Below are 15,821 nucleotides of genomic sequence, written 5' to 3'. Positions count from 1 at the left end.
ATACATAGTTACATTGTTCGTTAATTAGCTAGTCAATTTTTGTCACATTAGCATAGACATTGCATCAGTCTAAACACCCCAACACAATACATGGTATCAATAACAAGATTCAACTAGCTGAAATGAGCCACCTACGATGCCCCAACATGGCAGCTTCTTGTCATTGTTGCTATCTGGCCATCCAGAATCACAACAACACACAGACTTCTGCCTCCATTGAAGCGTGCGCATCGTTTTCGTTGCCAGCTAACCCATCTACGGGAGAGCCACTCCTTAAGCAGACCGGAACTGTGACACATTTTTTCAATGGTTAACGGCCTGAGTGGGACATCTTCATTTATGCACCATCTTTGGTTTCACACCCAGTGTTTTGAATAAGGAAGTGAAACTATACACATGGAGGGTGTGTCTTTTCTATCGAATATATATTTTATTGAATAAAGTCCTTGTCGGATAATAATGGGGGACACAGCAAAGGATAAACGGCAGGAACAATTGAAGCGCTGGTCCGGTTCAAGCACCGAAAGAGAACCGGCTGTGCCCAGGCGAAGGTGGCGGGGCGATGTCGAGGATGTAGGCGGCTCGGAGGCCGTGAACAACGCCGTTTCAAAGGACCATTCTCAGGATGTGGAGGGAAGCGGATCGACCACCGGGGAAGCCCATAGTATTCTACTCAAACGAAGGTACTGTATTGTCAAATTGATGCATTACTACATAGCCAGCTAGCTAGGTTCTCGCTAGCTAGCTAGTACTATACCGGATGCTATTCAGGAATGCTGTGCGTGGGCTAGGCACTTGCTAGCTAGCTTTACTGATACTTGAATGTTTATCTCGCTAACTAGCTATGTCTGTAATCACAACAATGGCACATTCGTGTGTGCTTGTCTACTAGTCGATTTAGAACAGTTCTCTACAGTATTCGACGGGATACTATGTAGCTAAATACCTACATTGGCTGGCTAGTCATTTTGGAAAGCTAGCAGGCAGTTAACTAGTCAGCCAGCAACATAGTTAAGTTAGCTAACTACATATCTAGTTATCTACAGACCGCCACCGTTGTTGACAACCTCTGGCTTTAACATGGACTATTTGGAGGAGGGGAATATGATCTGCCTTTCATGTATGCAAATAATGAGGTTTGAGTAGCTGCCATGGAGTGCTGGTAAAATATTAACTTTTTAATATCCTGAGTATTGTCACTAAATGTTGACCTCGACTGTAGGAGGCGAGTGCGGTTTGATACTGCTGCAGAGTTCCTGGCAGCTTGTGCCAGTGGTGACACAGATGAGGCCCAGGAGATGCTGAAAGATGCAAGAGAGACGGAAGGCAAAAATGGAGACTATCAGGGAGAGGTTGTGAATTGTGCCAATGCTGATGGAATCACAGCTCTTCACCAGGTATGGACTTGTGGTAAATGAGTAGAATCTAGTGTCTGTGTATTGACTCTACAACCTATAGTCATACTGGAGCTATGACTATCATCATCCTCTCTCCTCATTCACTGTAGGCTTGTATAGATGGGAGCATGGAGGTGATGGTCTTTCTCCTGGCTCAGGGTGCCAACATAAACCAGGTGGACAGTGAGGGCTGGACTCCGCTGCATGTGGCAGCCACCTGTGGGAATCTGGAGATTACTGAGTATGTACAGTATAGTATATCACTTCAACATCAGGCAATAGAATAGGGGCTACATATGAAAGCTTTCTACATTCCTCTGTTATAATGTTGGGCAGTCGTTGCAATTGAGTTAACCCGATTTGGTAGCCTTAGCCTCCCTGTGCCAATGTTTCTCCATTCAACAATGCTGTATTGTTGTCTGGTACAGCAGGGCCTGTAATGCTGGCCAACTGCATTTTGTTTACTCTTGGTTATGTGGCCTGTTTCTCTCTTGTGGATGGTTTCAAACTCTCTTTCTATATCTCAGTTTCCTTTTGCAGCAGGGTGCTTCTCTCACTGCTGTGAACTGCGATGGCGACGTCCCCCTAGATATAGCTGAAGACGAGGCCACTGAGTCGCTCCTGCACCAATACACGGTGAGACAAGGTGAGTACTGTACTACCAACACAGGGAGGAAACAAAGGAGAGATTCAGGGTGATAAGTGTTGTGGTGTCTGATTTATAAAGACTTACATAGGTACAGAGAAGGAAGCGAAGCCAGGGCACACTCTTAGCCAATTTTTGGCTTGTGGTGCTATCACTTTTTATATCGAGCTAAACAAGAATAAGGCTCCCCCTTTTTCAATGGAGTTGAGAGAGGAAAAAGCTTCACGACTACCACTTTTTCAACATTCTTGTTCAGTTGTTGATTATACATTTCATTCCCGTCTCAGGTGTGGACGTAGAGGCAGCTAAGCGGGTGGAGGAGGAGCAGATCATGAAAGATGCCAGAGCCTGGCTGACAGAGGGGCTTCCCTCAGAACTACGGCATCCCAAAACTGGGGCCACTCCCCTGCATGTGGCTGCAGCCAAGGGCTACCTGGAAGCCATCAAGTGAGTGTCCATGACCGTGTCCCAATTCTCTCAAAACCCCTATTTTTCTTGTGTCTCCCTCACAGCCACTCTGACAAGCTCAATAACTCTTGAGTTTATGGAAAAGCAGGGCATTGTTAAAAAACAAAGAGACAAAATGAATTAACTCAATTGCATAGGCTTTCTGCTTTGCTCTCTGTGCTAAGCAACTCTGTGTTGTTATGGTTCAGACTGCTATGCCAGTGTGGTCTGGACGTGTCAGAGATGGACTGTGATGGCTGGACGCCTCTCCACGCAGCGTCACACTGGGGTCAGGGAGATGCCTGCAGGATACTGGCTGAACAGCTCTGCGACATGGAGGCCTGTAGCAATGGGGTGAGACCGACAGACCGACTAGAGCCACACACATGTATACCAGTGGAGGCTGGTGGGAGGAGCTTTGGAGGACGAGCTCATTGTAATGAAAGGAATTAATGGAACGGAGACCAACGTGATTTCAATATGTTTGATGTGTTTGATCACTGTTCCATTTATTCTATTCCAGCTAATTACAGTGAGCCCGTCCTCCTCAAGACACTCAATGTACTGGGAAATATTGTTGACTGCTTGTACACCAGGTCTCTGTAGTATTTGTTACTACTTTATGAAATGCTAGGCTAATATAGCTTCGCCATGTGTTAGGAAGTGTGATACCACATAATGTCTTTGTGCTCTATTTTCATTTTTGTAACGTCAACCCTGCAGGGTCAGACTCCGTTTGATGTCGCTGATGAGAGTGTTGTGTCACTGCTGGAGGAGCTGTCACAGAAACAAGCCAACGTGAGACTTCCCTTTTTTTGTTCATGTGTGCAAAATAGTTATCTAGATGGCCAATACAAAACTGCCTGATTTGAGGAATATTAATTGTAGATTTCACATCTTTTCAGAATAGTATAATTTGACTTGTTGCCATGTAATATTAGGCTGTTCTGCAAAAGGCAGTCTTCCTATGTTTCTCTTACTGATGAGTGATGCTGTCATGACTCTTGCTACTATATTTGCCTTGCAATATTATTATTATTATGTGCGTTATCTAATGACAGTGGTCATATTTTTGTCACTGATGACCGAGTGTCCCTTCACAGTGGCGTAATGAGCAGTCCATAATGGACAGACAGAACCCTGCAGGCTCTACTGCTGCGAAAGCTGATAACAAACGACGGAGGTCAGTATATGCCTTATTATTACTGCATCTGATAACAAACGACGGAGGTCAGTATATGTCTTATTATTACTGCATCTGATAACAAACGACGGAGGTCAGTATATGCCTTATTATTACTGCATCTGATAACAAACGACGGAGGTCAGTATATGCCTTATTATTACTGCATCTGATAACAAACGACGGAGGTCAGTATATGCCTTATTATTACTGCATCTGATAACAAACGACGGAGGTCAGTATATGCCTTATTATTACTGCATCTGATAACAAACAACGGAGGTTTTCCTCTTCTGATCTGTAGTAGTTATTTTGCAGTTAGGTTGTAGTTGGAATAAATTTGCAGTTAGGTTGTAGTTGGAGTAAATGTGGTGGGCTTGGCCTCATGCAGAAAGATGGTTTTGTCTTCCTTAGAAATGTAGATGAGATACAATTGGATAGTTCTTCACTTGACTGTTATTTTACAAAGATGGCTGACTATGAAAAAGCCGTCTTCCTTGTTTTTTTTTAACCTTTTAACTAGGCAAGTCAGTTAAGAACAAATTCTTATTTTCAATGACGGCCTAGGAACAGTGGGTTAACTGCCTGTTCAGGGGCAGAACGACAGATTTGTACCTTGTCAGCTCGGGGATTTGAACTTGCAACCTTCCGGTTACTAGTCCAACGCTTTAACCACTAGGCTACCCTGCCGCCCCAGGGCAGCCTAAATAATAGCAGGGAGGATTGTGTTGGACAGGATTGTGTTGCGTTCCTGCAATGAATTTCATGGCTACATTCCGATCATTATCTCCTCCCATGTATGCACCAATCCAAAGCTTTTCAATGCATGGAGGGGAGTGAACGAGAGCACACTTTGGGAGAAGGGTAAAGAATATGAATGCAGCCTATTTCTGTGAAATGCTGATAGTAATCATCTCCGTGTGTTTCAGGACCTCCGTGTGCAGGATGAGCAGTAGGGAGAAGATGAACGTGCAGGACCAGTCTAAAGAGAGGTCTGAAGGCCTGGAGCTCAGCGAGGAGAAAGAGAGCAGCCCTGGTATAAAATATGGCTGATCTCTCTCTCTCACCCCCACACAGACATTTTGAATACCCATTCATGATTACCCACTGACCAGAGTACACCTCCTGTCTGTCTTTCTTAGAAGGCTCCACTCTATCCAGTCCAGACACAGAGAGTGCCACCTCCACCGTCAGCCCCGCTGAAAAGGTAAGACATGCCTCAATGCATCTTAAGCTGTACTGTAGATGTTGTGTAGTCTACCTGGGCCTGTTGTGCTTTACACACAAAAATGTGAATCATCAGCCTAGCAACAGTGACTTGATTACTGTCAAGAGGAATGTTATTATTTCTCTGTATCAACGTGGTCCTATCTTGCCTGTGGTCCTGTCTTGCCTGTGGTTCAGCAGACTCCAGAGGAGAAGGATGTGGAGGAGCGGGACCAGGACAGAGCCAGTCGTACAGCCCGGGTCCAGCCCACCCCCCAGAGGAAAGACCCCCTGGCTGATAGTCCCAACAACACCAACCCAGACAGACGGAAGTAAGAGCCACATGACACACAGTAAACACACATTAAAGCATAGTGGCCTGGCACAACTACCGGAAAGATTCGTGAATAGTTGGTGTAGCAGGAGGCAGGGTGTGGCACATAAGAAGGAAGTGATGATGAGAGCTAATGAATGAAAGACTCAACACACAGGCAGTTGTTCAAGCACTATCCATGTGTTTTAGTAGAGGAGTGAGTGTCTTCTGCTGTAAATTAAGGGGATGTGCTTTTATGGAGGTGTTCTTATGGAGCATTCTGAATATACATCTTCTAGTGGAGCTGTGTGGATGTGTTGGAGCATTCTGAATATACATCTTCTAGTGGAGCTGTGTGGATGTGTTGGAGCATTCTGAATATACATCTTCTAGTGGAGCTGTGTGGATGTGTTGGAGCATTCTGAATATACATCTTCTAGTGGAGCTGTGTGGATGTTTTGGAGCATTCTGAATTTAAGGGTTCTAATGGAGCTGTGTGGATGTGTTGGAGCATTCTGAATATACATCTTCTAGTGCAGCTGTGTGGATGTGTTGGAGCATTCTGAATTTAAGGGTTCTAATGGAGCTGTGTGGATGTGTTGGAGCATTCTGAATATACATCTTCTAGTGCAGCTGTGTGGATGTGTTGGAGCATTCTGAATTTAAGGGTTCTAATGGAGCTGTGTGGATCTGTTCCTCAAACCAGCGACATTTCGGTTACTGACCCAACTCTCTTGTTAGTCTTGATCGCCCACTGGTTACGGCTCTGAATCTAAGAGTTCTCATAGAGCTGAATGGATGTGTTCTTTTGGAGCATTGTGAATCTAAGGGATCTAATGGAGCTGTGTGGATGGGTTCTTTTGGAGCATTGTGAATCTAAGGGTTCTAATGGAGCTGTGTGGATAGGTTATTTTTGGGAGCATTGTGAATCTAAGGGTTCTAATGGAGCTGTGTGGATAGGTTATTTTTGGGAGCATTGTGAATCTAAGGGTTCTAATGGAGCTGTGTGGATAGGTTATTTTTGGGAGCATTGTGGATCTAAGGGTTCTAATGGAGCTGTGTGGATAGGTTATTTTTGGGAGCATTGTGGATCTAAGGGTTCTAATGGAGCTGTGTGGATGTTTGCCCCTCAGGTTCCAGGCCCCTGTAAGAGACGAGGAGTCTGAGTCTCAGAGGAAAGCACGATCACGCCTCATGCGCCAGTCTCGCCGCTCCACACAGGTACTGGTCACAATAAACCATCTCTTTACGTCTCTTACAGATGACTTAAAATGGATCTTGTCACCTTAACTGACCACCTTTCAGCATAAATAATAAACATGACTTTTGCTTGTTTCCTGTGACAGGGTGTGACGCTCACTGACTTGAAGGAGGCAGAGAAGAGCGTAGCCAAACTGGCTGATCCACCACCTAGCAACATCCTGCATGTCAGCCCTATAGTCACCATAACACCTGCTGAGAGAGGTGAGTGGGACTGTGGTGGGTAAAAATGTGCTGTTTTCATGTATTAATAGTAATGCCATTCAGGAAGACAGGATTATGAATCCTAGTTTTAAAACTTTAGTGTCAGGAAAACATCAAGTTGGCAATATCAAATGCATCCTCTAGGCTCTAGCCTTAGTCTCTGTTAAGGGCTCAAAATTGCAACCTAAACTCGTATTTGCGACCGGTTGACTTGGCAGTGCAACACACATTTTTAATTGGACTCTAGGGTGCCAGTGGGGTTTTTTTTTCACGTTACTTTTTGGTTCACAATTTTCAGCTTTTTAAAAATGTATTATAAAGGTATGCAACAATGGGTATGCAGACCAGCTATTCATAAAGTTTGGTCCGAAGTCTTGGTTTAATCTTTGCAAAGCAAAATTGAGTCATGAGCTGTTTGAATGAACATTCCTAAAGGCTTTCCCAAAAACAAAAAAACTTGCCAATTAAATACCTGGCTGAATGATATCTTGATGATTTGTAACAATTGCAAGGCATTTGTTTATCAAACTGTGCCATCACATGTAGCCTACATTGTACAGTACAAAAAAAACGCTAGGCGCACAATTGATTTGAAGGGCAACTACACCCTCCAATTTAGTTTTTTATTGTTCCCAGATCTCAAGTGTTCTCCCGATGTGGTTTAAGCATTGTTGTGGACAGGGAACATCAAATTTGAGGAGTTTTTCAACCCCAAAAATATGATTTTTGCGAGTGAAATCCTGAGGGAAAACTAAAACGTATATTTTTATCAGGACCTACAATCGCTAGCGATAACACCCTTTTTAAGATTGCTCAAAGATTTTTTTTTTTTTATGGAGGGTAGGTCATTATAGGCCAGGGCTTTCCAACCCTGTTCCTGGAGATTTTCATTTCAACCCCAGTTGTAACTTTCCTGATTCAACTTATCAACCAGCTAATTATTAGAATCAGGTGCGCTAGATTAGTGTTGGAGCGAAAACCTACAGGACTGTATCTCACTAGGAACAGGGTTGGAGAGCCCTGCTATAGGCTACTTACGCAGCCTGCAAATTAAACATTTTAATAACATTTCCTTGGCCAGCACTCTTTTCATTCGGGCCAGTAACTTTCAGTTGGCATTGGCACAGTGTGCCACTGGCAAATTCATCTGAATGTCAAACCCTGCAAAGGCATGCTAATGTAAATGACGACTAGTCATTATTAGCCTGATTCTGTATGGAATGCAGGCACACTATGAGACACCGGTCAGGTCATTATCAGCACGCAGCGGCAAAAAAATGGGTGCGACCATATCATGTGCTGGTCCCGTCAACAGGAAGAATTGTGCCACCGGTGGAAAAAGTTAGTTTAGAGCCGTGCTGTTGAATGCCTTTTTGATCTATCAATGTCATTCTGTTCCAATTGTATTGTAGACACCGACCCAGTGAAGGAGGTCGGGTCTGAGGGAGAGACGCGGCTAGGAGTGAGGGACCGACGGAAGGGAAGGAGAGAGAGACGCTCCACCGGGGTGGTTCAACTAGGGGTAAGCAGAGGAACCCCTTCATACATATTCATAGTATTCGTGCTGGAGCTATTGTTGTCTTTGTTCTAATCGTTTGACCATTTCCTCTTTGTATAAACTGATTGAACTTTAATTTGACTATCAACCAATATCACTCTTTCTTGTCCACTTCCAACATGCCACAAGTACAACGTAAATGTTATGTCCTACAAAGACAAAATGCAACAGTATGTTGTAACCTTGTACTCAGAACAGGAACTCTATTACCCCCCCTTTTTCAGTTGTGTAATTGCTACATTTCTGTATTTTGACTGCTTTATAGTGTAGACCTGAAATACAGGACTCCCCCCCCCCAATGTTGGAATCTGATGGTTTGTGGTCTTGTATTACAATGCCTGGTCAAATCTTAGTGGTCAATGTCAAACGTGCCATTGTCAACATGGTCTTTGTTACAATGTTCATTATACACTGTATCTATTTTTCTTACAAGAATGAACATTTGGATGCAATGGATGAAGCCCAACAGGATGAAAACCATCGTCATAGTTCACCCAGGTAACTGTTTTTTAATTTCTATACTACAGTATACTGAATTACTAAACCTCTTTTGTATTGCATAAATCATGTACTCTATGTCTATCTTTGCAGTGAGCCTCAGTTGGGAGATTCTTCACCAGAGTACAAAATGGTATTGTTGACAACTCCCAGTGATTTTTAAATACACACATTCTTCAGGCACTTGAAAGATGGAAGCTAAGGTTTTAATAAGTGAGAGAATAACATGCTCTGTTGGGAATGAATGGATGCAGCTGACTAGCTGGGAAATAGGAGTTTAAACCGCTTAAACGGAATGTATTTAGAACTGCAGAGGCTATGACCAAATCCCTGTATGTGTGTCGCCCCCTAGCTGTACATGTCGGTGCTGCAGGAGAACAGCCTGCTCAGAGACAAGCTGCAGGAGACTGCGCTGCTGCTCAGCCAGAGCAAAGTGGAGCTGGAGAGACTCCGACAGGTGAGGATATGATCCGGGCCGGATTTTGATGACCATGGTTCAAGATCCATGGCGTGTAGCAAAGCCATGTGCCATGGCTCTTTTCCTTGTCTTCTCTCGCTCATAACTACAGATAAGTCTGGATATGATTATCAGGTATTCCATTTCAATATATTAGATCCACATAGCAGTGGAAAGGAGGGAGACTAAGAGTATTGGGACACTGTCAGGGAGGCAGATCCTAGAAGTGCTGTCGCTGGTCATGTGGCGGGACCTGACGGTGTTCTGTGTCCGCCTCTGACAATGTGGAGAGAAGTTACGTTGTGTAAGACAAACAGTACACAGTATTGTTAGGAACACAAAGATGGATTCCAGATAGCACACAGAATGTGTTGGAATTTATCCTGCTCGGCTTCTGTGTTGAGCTGTGCATGTCAATCACTGGCCCTGTTGTAACTGTCTCCGTGTCTCCATTGCAGAGTCAAGAGAGCAACACCGAGAGGCCGGCCCTGCTGGAACTGGAGCGATTTGTGAGTCCCCTCTTAAACTGTCTGTGTTCATGTTTTAGGGTCCATTTCACTGTTGGCTTCCCAATTCAGGAAATGATTTATTTATTGGATCAATTGAGGTCAAATGGAATATAACCTAATGTCATTAGCTGTAAAGGCTGCATACCTATGTGGGAGTGAGTTAAAAAAATCGGTGTCTGTTTTACTCGCAGGAGAAGAGAGCACTCCAAAGAAAAGCAGTCGAACTGGAGGATGAGCTGAAGGTATAAGGGAATTGTTCAGTCACCGGGTCTAGCCTATTCAACTTGTCTGTTCAGACTTGAATTAACCTGCATAATTGTTAGCATTGATTATGTGCTTTGGGATCCTACTGACTACCCAAAACAACCTCAAACAACCCAACATACTGACCCCCCCCCCCAAAAAAAAAAAAACTAAACTACTGAAAACATTAACCACATAAAAGTACTCAAACCAACTCCAAATTAAAAGAACATTAATGACAATCTACCCCAAACACTATGTAAAACAACCCAAATAATTCTGAGAATATGGTTTTATTCTGTACTGTTCTACATTGCATTATCTCTAACATACAATAACCAATAGATTTCCATCAACTGATCACGATGATAAAAAAAAACATCTATTTGTCCCTGATGTTGTCTGTCCTCCCTGGTTATCATGTATTTCCAGGTGCTGGTGGATCTCCGAGCAGACAACCAGAGGCTAAAGGATGAGAATGCCGCTCTCATCCGTGTCATCAGCAAACTTTCCAAATGATCCTCATCTCTCAAACCTCTAGACGGAGAAAAGTGTTCAAAGTTCCTGTCTCTTGCCCAACTCACAAGGCACATACCAGGAACAAAACCCAGCATCAAGAAAGACTGTGTTCTGCCCTGATAGAAGACCAACGATGCATTTGTTCAATGACATTTTTGGATTTATAACTGGAAAGAATAGTTTTTGCAGGGTTATTATTCGCCTTTGGTTTGGCTTCACTCATTACTCAATCTACTGTATAACAAGCTGAACTGCACCTCCTATGGATTCACAGGGTACTGTACGGTGTTCCTGTTCAAATTCTTAACTTTGTTTTTTTTTGTTTTTCTGACCTAAATATTTTGTGCTTTGCTTCTGAATTACCATGTTTAAGGATACATGTGTTTTTAAGATATTTTAATAACCATGCAAAGTGAGCGCTTACAATAACGACATGATCTTACTTCAGAGTACATACCACTAGACACCTAAACAGGACTGGGAGAGCGATGCAAATGGAAGGTGCTTCAGTTCTGAGGAGAGGTGGAGAAGGTTATTAGGTTTTGACATGCATATTCCACAAAAATGTGCCAACCCCCCCCCATTTACGGCTTGTTTGGGGAAAGGTGAAGTGATTGGTTTGTCTCTCTCAGGACGAGTCTGGGTCAATACTGTACTTGAGCTGACTACTGTTAAAGTTGGACCAAACTGTATGTGCATGTTAAGTTTTTTTTTTGTAATGTATATTTATGTGTATATTTATGTACAGGGGCCCTCTCCTCTTCCAGTGATGTAGTAGTAATGGTCTTTTTGATTTAGGAAAGGACGGAGATGCTGGGTGCTCATACTGTGACGGAGACCTGTTAGTTAGTAGACAGGCAAGATGGGTCAAGTCTTTTGAATGTTTACTCCATTTTAAATGCATGCCAAATTGTATTTTGACAATGTGCCTTTCTATATATATTTGTAATTAATATTTACACAACGTCAAATAAAATACAGTATGGTAAATTAAGCTCGCCATCTCCCGCCAAAGTTCCTGTGTGGCGAAGAGAATCAAACTCATGATCAAAACCTTACCTAATGGAGACATTAGGGAAGCACTGCATGTGGAAGTCGATGCTCATTTTATTTATATTGTGCTTTTCATTAAAGGTCCAATGCAGCTGTTTTTATCTCAATATCAAATCATTTTTGGGTAACAATTTAAGTACCTTACTGTGATTGTTTTCAATTAAAATGGTAAAGAAACATCTTAGCAAAGAGCAATAATCAAGCAATAATTTTGCTAGGACTGTCTGGGAGTGTGGAGAGGGCAACTGATAACTAAATGTTTAGAACTCTCTTTCTTCTTGGTATATTAACTAATGGAACCACCTGGTGACGTCACCAGGCAGACAACTCCATCCCACCAAAACAGGTTGCAATTTTAGGCGGTCTTTTCAAACAGCTCTTACACTAAAAGGGCATTATCATATTTGCAATTTCACTGTATTATTCCAACCTCAGTGTGGAGATATAACACAGGAAAATCACGTTTTTGACTGCACTGGGCTTTTCAAGAGGAATCTTAGTAGGTAAAAAGACAAAGTCAAGACCAAGATACATTAATAATTACATACAATCAGTAATGACTCCACAGCTGAGTTCTGAGTTTCCTCTTTTTCTGCAACACTTGCAAGTGTACCATTTTACAACAGACAAAATATCCATTAGATCAAGGCTCTCCAACACTGTTCCTGGAGAGCTACAGTCCTGTAGGTTTTCACTCCAACCCTAATCTAGTGCACCTACTTCTAATTAGCTAGTTGATAAGTTCAATCAGGTTAGTTACAACTGGGGAAAACCTACAGGCGGGTAGCTTGGTCGGAGAGTCCTGCACTAGATCAACATATCCACTTTCATAAAGTAGTCACATATCCACTATACAGCTTCACATGGAATAAAGCATATAGAGCTTAATTTTATAAAAAAATGTTGCTTGAATGTGTTACCAAATCTAAGTTCTTAACTAAAGTAACTGTTAAAGGGATTATTTGAAATAAATAATGATTAACAAATAAACAGTTTCTTATAATACCCTTCAGTTCTTTCATTTATATCATGGTACTACTATGGTACTTTCACTTATACCATGGAAATGTACCATGGTTTAGCCTTTAGCAATATGGCCACATTACCCTAACGCTGTTTATATAATAGCCTCAGTTATGAGGCTTGCATCTAATTGCTGTACAGGATGAATGAGGAAAGATTACACTATTTGTGAAATTATGGGATGCTATGTAATGATGTAATGTGAGAGAATTGTATTTCTGTGTAAAGTTTCACTTAAGTCACTGGTACACCCCCATGAACACAGCCAGGACTTTTTCTACTCTTCCGAATAAAACCCCCACCGTGAGAATTTCTCAACAGACCATGTTTCTCTCAATTACGAGAGGACAAAGGTTGCAGACCAGCTTACCTCGATAACGAGAGGGCCAAGGTTTGAGACGATTGCTGAATCTTTTACCCATCCCACGTGGTTAAACTCTTAGACTATCGATACCGACAGAATAAGAACAAGTCTTTGATATTAATTACTAGTCGGCAGCTAGGAATTCGGTATCATTGAACGCGAAGACCGACAACCGCCGAAACCGCTATTCTATAACGACATGAATGAATGTCACTCTGAAGTACCCATTCTAACCACGACAGAGAGAGCGGACAGACAGACTCTCCAACAGAAACAAACTTTTCAACAGGGATTCCGACGACACACTGAGCGTAAATATATATATATTGATTGCAATTATTCGCGAAAGAGTGAGCGTTCATGTGCGAAGGATTAGCATTTCAATTGTTATACTTATCAACTGTGTGTTGTCTTATCTCAGTCGACCCCCACTTCCCTTTTGTACACCAAGCCGCGATACCGGTTTATCCTACAAGGGAAACTCCGTTATCATTTCCTTGTACAGTCGTATGAAAAAGTTTGGGCACCCCTCTGAGGCTGCATAATAATTTACTCTGTCGTCACAGAAAATGATCACAGTGGCATGCCATTCATTTTCTAATAAAAGCTGAGTACTGGGGTATTGTCCAGACAAAGATGTTTAGTGGAGCAATATTAAGTTGTATGAAATTAAATCAGATGTGAAAAATAGACTATACAAAAATGTGGGCACCCTTGTCATTCTGTTGATTTGAATACCTGTAACTACTTAGCACTGATTAATTGGAACACACAATTGGTTTGGTGAGCTCATTAAGCCTTGAACGTCATAGACAAGTGCATCCAATCATGAGAAAAGGTATTTAAGGTGGTCAGTTGCAAGTTGTTGTTCTCTTTGACTCTCCTCTGAAGAGTGGCAACATGGGGGCCTCAAAACAACTCTGAAATGACCTGAAAACAAAGATTGTTCAACATTATTGTTTAGAGGAAGGCTACAAAAAGCTATCGCAGAGATTTTAAGCTGTCAGTGTCCACTGTGAGGAACATAGTGAGGAAATGGAAGACCACAGGTACAGTTCTTGTTAAGGCCAGAAGTGGCAGGCCAAGTAAAATATTGGCGAGGCAAAGGTGAAGGATGGTGAGAACGGTCAAAAACAGCCCACAGACCACCTCCAAAGACCTACACAATCATCTTGCTGCAGATGGTGTCACTGTGCATCGTTCAACAATTCAGTGCACTTTGCACAAGGAGAAGCTGTATGGGAGAGTGATGCGGAAGAAGCCTTTTCTGCACACGCCACAAACAGTCACTTGAGGTATGCAAACGCACATTTGGACAAGCCAGGTTCATTTTGGAATAAGGTGCTGTGGACTGATGAAAAAAAGATTGAGTTATTTGGTCATAACAAGGAACGTTATGCATGGCGGCAAAAGAACACAGCGTTCCAAGAAAAACACTTGCTACCCACAGTCAAATTTGGTGGGGGTTCCATCATGCTGTGGGGCTGTGTGGCCAGTGCCAGTACTGGGAATCTTGTTAAAGTTGAGGGTCACATGGATTCCACTCAATATCAGCAGATTCTTGTGAATAATGTTGAAGAATCAGTCACAAAGTTGAAGTTACGCCGGGGCTGGATATTTCAACAAGACAACGACCCAAAACACTGCTCAAAATCTACCCAGGCATTTATGCAGAGGAACAAGTACAATGTTCTGGAATGGCCATCCCAGTCCCCAGACCTGAATATCATTGAGAATCTGTGGGATGATTTGAAGCGGGCTGTCCATGCTCGGCAACCATCAAACCTAAGTGAACTGGAGATGTTTTGTAAGGAGGAATGGTCCAAAATACCTTCATCAGGAATCCAGACACTCATTAGAGGCTATGGGAAGTGTCTAGAGGCTGTTATTTTGGCAAAAGGAGGCTCTACCAAATATTGATGTGATTTTTCTATTGGGGTGCCCAAATTTATGCACCTGTCTAATTTTGTTTTGATGCATATTGCATATTTTCTGTTAATCCAATAAACCTCATTTCACTACTGAAATATTACTGTGTCCATCAGTTATTTGATAGATCAAAATGAAATTGCTGATCCAAACACCCAATTATTTATAAATTGTCAGGGGTGCCCAAACTTTTTCATACGACTGTAACTATCTACTGTTTGTTTATGCATTTCTGTGAATTACTTAGTTAGTAAATAAATGATTTAAGACAATTGATGTATGGATGACTCATAGTGAATGAAGACTGGTTTCGTGCAGATAACCAACAATTTACGGCGTTTGGAATGAGACTAACGTGAGGTAAAGAAGAATTCATTAATCAGACTATTGATCAGATATGAAAATATCTGAAAAGTTATTAGAAAAATTACTTTAATCTGAATATTTTCCTTGGTGCCCCAACTTCCTAGTTAATTACAGTTACATGATTAATCAGTTTAATGATGCCAAAGACATGACACTCCCTACCTTTTTTTTAATGGTATTTGTGACCAAGTCATGTGAAATCCATAGATTAGCACCTATTGCATTTATTTCAATTGACTGATTTCCTTATGACTGATTTCCTTTTAAAATTGTTGCATGTTGTGTTCATATTTTCCATCAGCTTATGGTCCATTTACACATGCTTAACTCAGGTCAGAATTTGGCCCTTTTTATTTGTATGAATAAATAACTAGGCAACCTACTTTCAGCATTTAGTTTGCATCATTTTGGTAAGACAGCTGTGTGTATGGCTCCAGTCACACAGGCCACAAGCTTGCAATTTTGGGTTACATGAGCTTAGGTGGCTCACTCCCCCTCCAGCCAGGCATTATTCTGCACTGTTTGAGTTAAGGGTGTGTGTCACCATATCTTTCAATTTAACCACTTTTGCAATAGGATTATTGTATACAACCATCCATATATGGGATAACTTAAGAGACATGGAAAAACATGGTTGTGCTTTGTT

General features: G+C 42.1%; 1 protein-coding gene across 2 annotated transcripts; it reads left to right on the top strand.

The window, feature by feature from the left end:
* The first annotated feature begins 300 nt into the window (after positions 1 to 300).
* LOC112245575 (protein phosphatase 1 regulatory subunit 12C-like) lies at positions 301 to 11,589 on the top strand. Of its 2 annotated transcripts, none has more exons than XM_024413687.2 (20): positions 301 to 683; positions 1,223 to 1,397; positions 1,508 to 1,638; positions 1,925 to 2,043; positions 2,331 to 2,490; positions 2,700 to 2,844; positions 3,214 to 3,288; positions 3,594 to 3,673; positions 4,603 to 4,709; positions 4,816 to 4,880; positions 5,078 to 5,211; positions 6,326 to 6,413; positions 6,539 to 6,656; positions 8,069 to 8,178; positions 8,648 to 8,712; positions 8,806 to 8,845; positions 9,065 to 9,169; positions 9,628 to 9,678; positions 9,870 to 9,920; positions 10,354 to 11,589. In XM_024413687.2, exons 1-20 carry the CDS (start codon positions 460 to 462, stop codon positions 10,438 to 10,440), a joined length of 2,130 nt encoding a protein of 709 aa, XP_024269455.1. In that variant the 5' UTR covers positions 301 to 459; the 3' UTR covers positions 10,441 to 11,589. The 2 variants fall into 2 exon arrangements, with proteins under 2 accessions (XP_024269455.1, XP_024269456.1); XM_024413688.2 differs by having other exon boundaries at positions 302 to 683; positions 5,081 to 5,211.
* The last annotated feature ends 4,232 nt before the right edge of the window (positions 11,590 to 15,821 follow it).

This window comes from Oncorhynchus tshawytscha, linkage group LG02 (genome assembly GCF_018296145.1).
Source record: "Oncorhynchus tshawytscha isolate Ot180627B linkage group LG02, Otsh_v2.0, whole genome shotgun sequence".
NCBI lineage: Eukaryota > Metazoa > Chordata > Actinopteri > Salmoniformes > Salmonidae > Oncorhynchus > Oncorhynchus tshawytscha.
Note: the sequence above shows the minus strand (reverse complement) of the source record. Positions and strands in the feature narration are given on the sequence as shown.

Excerpts from the sequence above, each read along its gene's own strand:
- LOC112245575 (XM_024413687.2), top strand. The coding sequence starts at position 460 with ATGGGGGACACAGCAAAGGATAAACGGCAGGAACAATTGAAGCGCTGG. Across the intron at positions 684-1,222 it reads AGTATTCTACTCAAACGAAG|GAGGCGAGTGCGGTTTGATA; the intron begins GTACTGTATTGT and ends CCTCGACTGTAG. Across the intron at positions 5,212-6,325 it reads ACCAACCCAGACAGACGGAA|GTTCCAGGCCCCTGTAAGAG; the intron begins GTAAGAGCCACA and ends TTTGCCCCTCAG.